We start from the raw sequence: 8,830 nt of genomic DNA, 5'->3' as shown, positions 1-8,830 counted from the left end.
GAGAAGGACAAATACAGCTGGGTCCTGTCAGAGGAGAAGGCAGAGCACTTATAGGCATCTAGTAGGTCGATATTCTGCCAACAAACCTGCAGCTGTTCCAATTAGTACTGAGGAACAAAATGCTGTTCCATCTGGAACAGAGCACCAGAATGTCGTTCCTATTGACATAGAGGAGCAGGCTGATATTCCAAACAACCCATTAGAACCAACTGCTGTTCCAATTAAAACTGAGCCACAAGACGACATCCCATTTACAGAGGGACCACCGTACCCCTTTATACATGTCAAGAAGGAAGGGGAAAATAGAGCAGTTCACACTGAGACACCACCTTCAGGGAAAATTAAGCGACGAAATGTGAAGGTCCAGGCGAAACTTCCTGCCTCCAAGGAATCATGGGAAAGGGATCCAAAAACCAAGGCCTTGCGCCGCGAGATAAGACAGGCCCAACAGGAGGCTGAACAGCTACGGGAACAAATGATTCGTCGAGAAAAATACGAGGAACTGCAACAAGCAGTTGAGCAGAGGATCCCTCGAGAGAAATATGAGGAACTGCAACAAGCAGTTGAACAAATGATTCCTCGAGAAAAATATGAGGAGCTGCAACAGGAAGTTGAGCAAAGGATTCCTCGAGAAAAATACGAAGAATTGCAGCAGAGGGCTGAGCAGTTAGAGGAACAAAGGATCCCTCTAGAAAAACATGAAGAACTGCAACAGCAGCTGAGAAACATGAGTCAATCGGAGAGTCAGGCTTTTGAAGGATGGCAGAAGGAACAGGAAAAGGTTGCTAAGGTAACACGTCGACTAGATGTTGTTATTAAACAATTGGACACTGTATGTTCGCTGTATGATGATGTTTTGACTTGCAGGGCCCCCGCGAAGAATTATGCTTTATTCCTCCTTGAAAGATACTTAAGATTGAAAATAAAAGCTGTCAGGGCAGGTGCCCCCATTCAGATTAATACTGTTAATGATTTTATTGATTGTTGCAAACATTATGGGGTTAAGGTCCAACGATTATTATGCGAATTTTATTTGCACAATATGGTGCTTGAGCAGGAAACTGATCTAAACCCTGGTCCCTTTGTGGGAGATATACAGCTGCAAGCCTTTGTTTCATTCGGGGTCAATCAGTTAAAGTGGCTCAGGGCTTACAATGCCTTTCAGAGGCAGGAGCACAGCCTAGATCTATGGGTCAGGGCTAAGCCTCAAGACCCAGTTCGCCTATGGCAATCACACAAAAGCCTTATGAGAAACCCAGGCGTTATAGAACTACTAGGACCCATGCATGAGGAGTTGATCCGAAATAGCTTAGAATACTTTCTGGTTATTAAAGATTCCGCCTTGGAGGCTGCCAAATTCCGTTATCGGATTTCCACCCCAAGCATCCAGCTCAGGGAGCCCTTCAAATATGAGAACTTTGAGCTGGCTGCTGAACGATTGCCCTTTTATGGCCAGTGCATTCTGCAAGCTGGACCATCATGGTTAGGATACCGGTTCCGTAGCCCAATTATCTAGCACCCTGCACCGGGGTACCAGGCCTTGTATAATATGCCTGCAGATCAGTTGCATTACTTCTTTAATAATCTGGTTGCCTATCATGGTTGCAGACCTCCTCATGAAGTACCCTCTCCAGCCTATTCTCTTACTGCTCTCCATGTTAATTATAACGTTTTCATGAGGCCATGAAACAGAGTAAGTCGGGGGGTGTGTAGAGCATTGGGAAGGTATGTTTTAATAAATAATTTAGTGATGTTTTAAGCAATAGTTGTAATCTTTTCTTTATTATAAAGTAGGGAAAACGCAACGAGAACGAGTCCAAAATGATCCAATCACTAATAGTTGTCTTCTCTACGCAGGGAAAGGTAAAAGCAGGAAGGCGCAACGCAAAACGAGAATTTGATGAGAAGATAACGGCTGTCCCTCCAATTCTAAATAAGGTTCAGACCAGGTCGAGTAAATCAAGGAAGATCAGTCCGGAACGAGATGAAGGACTGCCAGTTCGGAAATACAGGCCGAGTAAAGGAAGGCGTTAACAATTTAGCGGATCACTCAGGATCTTTGATCCTGAGGGATCGCTACGTTCAATCTTTTTGTCGTCTGGTGAACTCCGCCGTTAATTGTATAAAAGGGGGGCAGCATTGAAGATTAAGGAGTTCAGTCGGAATTATTTTGTATCTTTAACTTTCTGTTCACGGATTTTACTGTCAGTTGAACTCAGACTATTGAGTCTCTCTGAGACTTAGTTTTGTACTCTTGGTGATGCGTTAATATAATATCTTTGGTGTTAATTTCTCCCTGCGTCTGAAGTAGTTTACGGCAGTGCGCCATTGGAAGCTTCAAGCCCGGCTCCAACGGACACTGGCTGATTGTACCATTACAATTCTGCTTTGTGTGGTTTGTTTCTTATAATCTGTTATGATTGCATGTCGTTTCATACTTATTCATCTGTAGCTTTCCTGTTATAAATCTCTGTAACAAGTTTACATCATACTTTCAGGATTCTTCGCATACTGTTGATCTAAGTTGTTTGCATCAATTACAGAATTTATAAGTAGAATATTTCAGCTACAGGTGATTGGGGGTAATGGACTATTGGTGATTATCGCAGATCATATCTATATGATTGACGTTTCCTGTCTTTAATAATTTGTTGTTCCATTTGATTAAGCTGCAAACTTGTATAAACGATTGATTTCCCTTTGTATGTAAGTGTGTGCCAAGGATTGGAAGTGTTGACCTCGCGAAACTTAGTTTCTTTACTGCCGTTCCATTTACTGCCGTTCCTTTTATTGCTGTTCCATTTCTGAAGTTGCTGTTCCATTCTGTTTTCTTGCTGTTCCTTTTGCTTGCATTTATTGAAGTGGCATGAGAGGAGGATCAAGGCTGTTGTGAGATACAGCAGACGCTACAATGCTCCCAGATCATGATCCATACTCCTTCATCAGTTTCTAGGGGGATAGGTTACTAATTCCATACCCTCGACCGACGAAGTTGCTGCGTGTGTGATTTCTTTATGCAAAAGTAATTTAGCATAGCTTAGCATCCATTTACTCTTGTATTCTTTAGATCTATACTACGAAGCATTATCCTGACAAATAGCCTCAAATTGAGATATCCTTTACAATAACAAAACGCTCCCGGATTGACTTGTAATGTGAGATAACTAGAGGTGAAAAAGACCCTTGTTATAGCTCCACACTTTCTTTGATGGTGCATCTCAAAACAATAAAGTTGGAGCAGGTTTAGTCATCAATGAATCCCCATCTCATGTCTTAAAAGCTTCTGTGGGACTTGGAACTGGCTCTAATAACTATGTTGAACTACTTGCCCTGAAACTCCTTATATGCTGGCTCATTCAAAGGCGCACCCTCACAATTCAAATTTTTGGGGACTCCCAAATAGTGATCAGATGGGTAAATGGACAAAGCACCTGCAGAAACCAACTATTAAAACAAATCCTGGGAGAAGTTCAGAGATTAAAATATTATTTTAACAGTTTCTCTCTTCGCCACATTTTCAGGGAAAGAAATGAATCAGCGGACCAGCTTTCTAAAGACTGTCTACAACAGGATTTGGGCAGATGGAAGATCGTAGAAGAAGACCAAGGACAAACCAGAAGAACGGATCAGCCGCCCTATAATCAGCCTTCCTGACACTCTGGCGGTTTTTTTGTTTCACTCTACTTTTTCCAAAATTTTCGTAATTCCATACAAACATAACAGTTTTGGTAGATCGGCTTATAAAACTCCATTTGAGTTGTCGGGTTGTTTTCCTCTATGTTGAGGAGGCCCGGCATGCTGGTTTATTTTTTTGTGCAAACAGTCCTCTGATTTTCAGTATATGAATGGCACCTCGGTTCAGAGGTAACAGAACAGTTTCAGCAGCTTACTAAGGAACAGGTGATGTATAAGACAGCATGTTTTTATAAAACAGTTATGGTAATCCCTCAGACGGATCAGTGATGCTCAGCATTTACAATGTAAACTTTTTATAAATCTTAATAAAAAGTTTCGCTTTTTCCTTTGGAAAAAAAATATAAATAAGTACAATAATAAATGATAAAGCCTAAGATAATAATAGTAAATAAATAAAATGATAAATAATAAACCGACTGAATATATATAGCAAGAATAAATAAAGTTAACAAAAAGTAAAATGGAATAAAATAAGCAAGAGTTAAATTAAGAAAATGGTCGATTTAAGTAAAACTTAAGACAAAGATATTAAAGTTAGCATGTTGACACGTGGATTGTATGCATGCGGATCCTTTTCGAATCCTCTTCCATTTTTGGAATAGCTTGTTATATTTGATGGTTGAAAATGGAGATGAGAGGCATTCATTCTTTAGAGAGGAGAATGTTGAGAGACAAAGGAGTCCTTGGAAGTAGTAGTCGATTAAGGGCTCAGGGGTGGCCCACTGTACAAAAATTTTGTGCAGTTGTGCTTGTGGTTGGGTGGAGAGTCATCCCCAAAACTTTGTTACAGTTAAAAAGATTCAATTAGCACCACGACATTATAATAAATTGTAAGACATATCTTCGCTCTACAGGTAAGTATTCACTACTCATGATTTTCGAAAATTATATGCTAAAACCAGCTAAATATTTATTGTCAATTAGTAATAGCATTGTTTGATATACTTAATTTGTATATTTTAATTCGTATCATTTCAATTCGTTGTAGTTGATAAATTGACCAAAAGCTCCCATTTCATCCCGGTGAGAGACACTTATAATGTAATCTATGCGGCACGAGTATTTATCGAGCTACATGGGTTACCCACAAAGATCATTTATGATAGGGACTCTAGCTTTACATCTATATTTTGGACAAGTTTGCAATTAGCGTTAGGGATTCAATTGAACTGGAACACTGCATATCATCCAGAAACAGATGGGAAGACTAAAAGAGTAAATCAAGTTATGGAAGATATGCTTAGAATGTATGTCATGGATAATCAAACTCAGCGGGAAAGGTACTTACCATTAGTAAAGTTTTCCTATAATAACAGTTACCACAGTTCAATTGGGATGGCTCCTTATCAAGCTCTTTATGGGAGGTCGTACAAGACATCATTAAGTTGAGAAAGGTTGGAGGATAGAGTGATAGTCAGGCATAATTGGTTCAAGAAATGGAGGAACAGGTAAGACAAATTTGACAAAGGTTAAGGAAGCACAAGATAGGCCCGAAGAGGTATGCGGATGAACATAGGACTGATCAAAGTTATGAAGTGGGAGACCAAGTTTTTATTCATATTCAACCCAACAAAAGCACTATTCATTTGGGAAAGGGACAAAGTTGTCACCTCGATATATAATATCTTTTAGAATCAAAGAGAAAATTGAACCAGTTGCCCATCATCTTAAACTTCCACCCCATTTTCATAAAACTCATGATTTCTTTCATGTATTTATTCTACGACATTATGTTTCTGATGAATCTCACAAACTCAATTGTAGGGAATTACAGGTCTCGGACGTGGGAATTGTAATGGTCGAATAGTTATGCATATTGGACTGTAACGTTCGATAGCTCAAACGTCTCATGGTGGACCAAGTTAAGGTCTAGTGGGACAAGTATAGCCAAAGATCTGCTACCTAGGAGGATGCAGAGACTATACGTCATGATTACCCTTGACTTTTTGACCATTTGTGATGCTCATTTTGACCTAGATAGCTACCTCTACTAAGGCCCTATTTGAATTTTCATGTTGTTTCATTTATGAATGGTATGTTATATTGATGCATTTCAGTTGGATAGATGAACTTATTTACATAAAACACTTGATAGATTATGTTTTGTTGACTAAAGTATTTGATGTATGACTTATCTAATTTATGATTTATCTGATGTATGGATTATTTGAGTATGATATATCTCATGTATGACGTATGATATATCTCATGTATGACTTATCAGAGTTATGATTTATTTGATGTAAGATTTACTTCCATCATACTGATGAAATTGTGGGTAAACCGATATCAAACCTAATAACATGATGATTATGATCACACACACACACACACACATACACACACACACACACACACACACACACATATATATATATATATATATATATATATATATATTGTTATGTATATGCTTTGATGAGAACTAACCTGCAGATTGGAAGGTAGGATACCGACTAGGGATGGCAAGACATCCAATGAGGAATGGTATGATGTTCATTGTTCTATTACATTTCCTATCTACTTGATATGCACTATTATGACATGGGTAAAGTGCAAATTGCAGGTGACATGACTGCCCGAATGGATTCTTCGATGGCAAGTATCTAAGCAGTGTTGTAGTGTGTTGTAGTGTAGGCACTTCTATCATCCCCTTTCTATTTCCCATTGGCACTTTACCCTTTCACCAACCCTCATCCCCCTCTTGCATGTTGACCACACCAACACACCCCTCGAGGGAAGAGGTGGTATGAGATTATTCCTTATCTCAGGGAACTCGTACTCCACCTCCCTTCTAATTGTGCAGGCCATTAAACTCAGTCAAGAAGTTGGTAGCATATTAAATGAAACAACATAAGTTAAGTCACTTCCAAAGAAACTCCTCCTCCTCATACCTCTCAATCCATATCCACTCCTCCAACCCAATCATTATTTACATTTCCATAATATTTACATCAATTACATTCATAGTGACTTTTACAAGGCGGGTAGCAAAAAGGATTGTCACAAAGTTGGCTAAATATGGGGTTGATTGGGAAAGTTGAGGTGTAATACTATTTCAATAAAGTGATTTTACCTCTAAATCATGAGTGGTAATTGATGTGAGGAATAGAGAGCAATCTAAGCTTGAAAGAGTTTTCAAGAGCTTTTTTGCATTAATACTCAAGTAATTTTTTTTATTTTCTTTTTTTAACTTGACTTTTACCTTTTGTTAACTCAGTGTTACTTAAGAAAAATCAAGAAAAGCCTTATGAATGAGAAAATCTTGAGAAAGTCTTCATGTTGCTTGCTTGAGGCTCAAAAGAGCATTGTAGTGTTGGGTTAAGGTTTGGTGGTTCACTATAGCACTCCACTAAGGCTCAGTCGAGCGACAGAGAGAGGTGGGGAGGCCAAAAGATGAGCTTAAGAGAGATATTTTGAGACCATAAAACTAGACAGAGGCTCACAAGGGCACTATAGCATTGGACAGAGGCTCATTGGAGCACTAAGGAAGCTCAAGGAGGAAGAAAAAATTGCTTAAAGATTAAGTCAGAGGGTTGTAACATTGCCTTGAGGCCCAAGAGGGTGTTATGGTAGTTGAAAAGGAAAAACTTTGAGAGAAAGACTCAAGAGAGATATTCTCTTATGTTTGTAGCATTACCTTGAGGCTCAAAGGGGAACTGTAGCAATGCTTTGGGGTTGAGGAGGGTGCTACACAGAAGGTGGAAGGCTAAAACCAAGTTGAAATTCCAATTCTAAGGCAATAACATTGGAATGAGGGTCATTGGAGAATTACAATTTTGGTTGTATGCTCAAGAGGGTGCTACACTAGCTCTAAAAACCTAAAAATTTCAAAGAAACTCAAGTTGAAAGTTTTCCCTAGTAGTGACTTCGATAGGCTAAAGAGTTGCAGGGTAACTCTATGTTTTTGAACTAAGGATTAGTGATCCTCACTGTTGTTGGATTTTCCACTAGTACTTAATCAGACTCGCAATCCTTCCCCCACTATCTCAAGTCATCATAGATATGAACCTAGCTTACAAGTTTTAGATAGGATTTGCAAACTAACTTCTGAGCTAGCTTGACTAGGTGGGCCCCTCAATTTACCTAGGCTAAAGACACTAGGAGGAATTGAGAAGGGTTGTAGTAGCTATGACAAGATGTTGACATCTATTGCAATACTTCCCTAGGATAGAGATGCCATTTTTTCAATTTCCTTAATACAAAAATGAAATATAACCTAGGCATATCAAAAGTCCCGACTTCTCCTCTTTGCATGTCATAACAGTCAACACAAAACTATATTTTTCTTATATCACATTACTAAGATTTAATTTCATTATTCTATTAATGAAATAACTTTGGGTACCATACCTCATGATATTAGGCTTTACTTATTTAATAACAATATAGAAAACACCACAGAACATATATTTAAAATTGTTGATTCTTGAATTATTTTCGGGCATGTCTAACATAGAGCTTTGTGAAGCTTTGGATATTTTAGAGGTTAGTATAGGAAACATTGACTTTCCTTTTTGTCATTTATGGGAAATATATACTAACCAATGGACAAAGAATAAATAAAATATTCAAATGCTACTTATGTGGTTTTTGAAATAATATCCATGACACTAAATGTGCACACTAAGATGAATTGTAAACTTCTTGAATGAATTCCCCTGTAGAAAAACATCATAAGATTGCTTCTCATAGTTCTTCATGATGAAAAAAAAAAGGTAATTAACTCTTAATTAACATCATAATTTTTTAAATCACCACACATATAATATCAACTACCATGATCTCTTGATTCAACAACATCATAGCTTGTCATTAATTTGGCCATTAATTGGAAAATCGAGTGCCAACTCTCTAAAATTATGTTATGGGGCATTATTTAATCGGTCTTTAGGTCTTTCAAAATCCTAAAACTACATCTTAGTAATGGCCCAAGGTACAATCTCAGTGGTGGGAAGAGTGGGAGGGGCCATTTTTTGTCCCAATGAACAAGTTGAATTACAGTATGCTTCGAGGTTGGCGCTCGCAACCAATAACCAAGTTGAATACTTAGCATTATGGAAAGGATAGAATCGGCAATAGGTAGGAAAATAAAAAAAATAACATTATTTGGGGATTTGCTAATTGTTATTCA

The 8,830-nt window shown here is 38.2% G+C and overlaps 1 protein-coding gene across 1 annotated transcript in view; it reads right to left on the bottom strand.

The window, feature by feature from the left end:
- Positions 1 to 341: 341 nt before the first annotated feature.
- The window catches only part of LOC149157563 (uncharacterized), a 66,277-nt gene continuing 57,788 nt past the window's right edge, over positions 342 to 8,830 (bottom strand). Inside the window, exon 3 of the mRNA XM_089433727.1 lies at positions 342 to 550. Within this exon, the coding sequence (XP_089289853.1) occupies positions 342 to 550 (209 nt within the window). The remainder of the gene's footprint in view (positions 551 to 8,830) is intronic.

This window comes from Pinus tabuliformis, chromosome 5_2, assembly GCF_031772625.1.
Source record: "Pinus tabuliformis cultivar Carrire ecotype Pingquan chromosome 5_2, CPIR1, whole genome shotgun sequence".
In the NCBI taxonomy this organism is placed as follows: domain Eukaryota; kingdom Viridiplantae; phylum Streptophyta; class Pinopsida; order Pinales; family Pinaceae; genus Pinus; species Pinus tabuliformis.
This window is presented reverse-complemented; position numbering and strand designations above follow the sequence as displayed.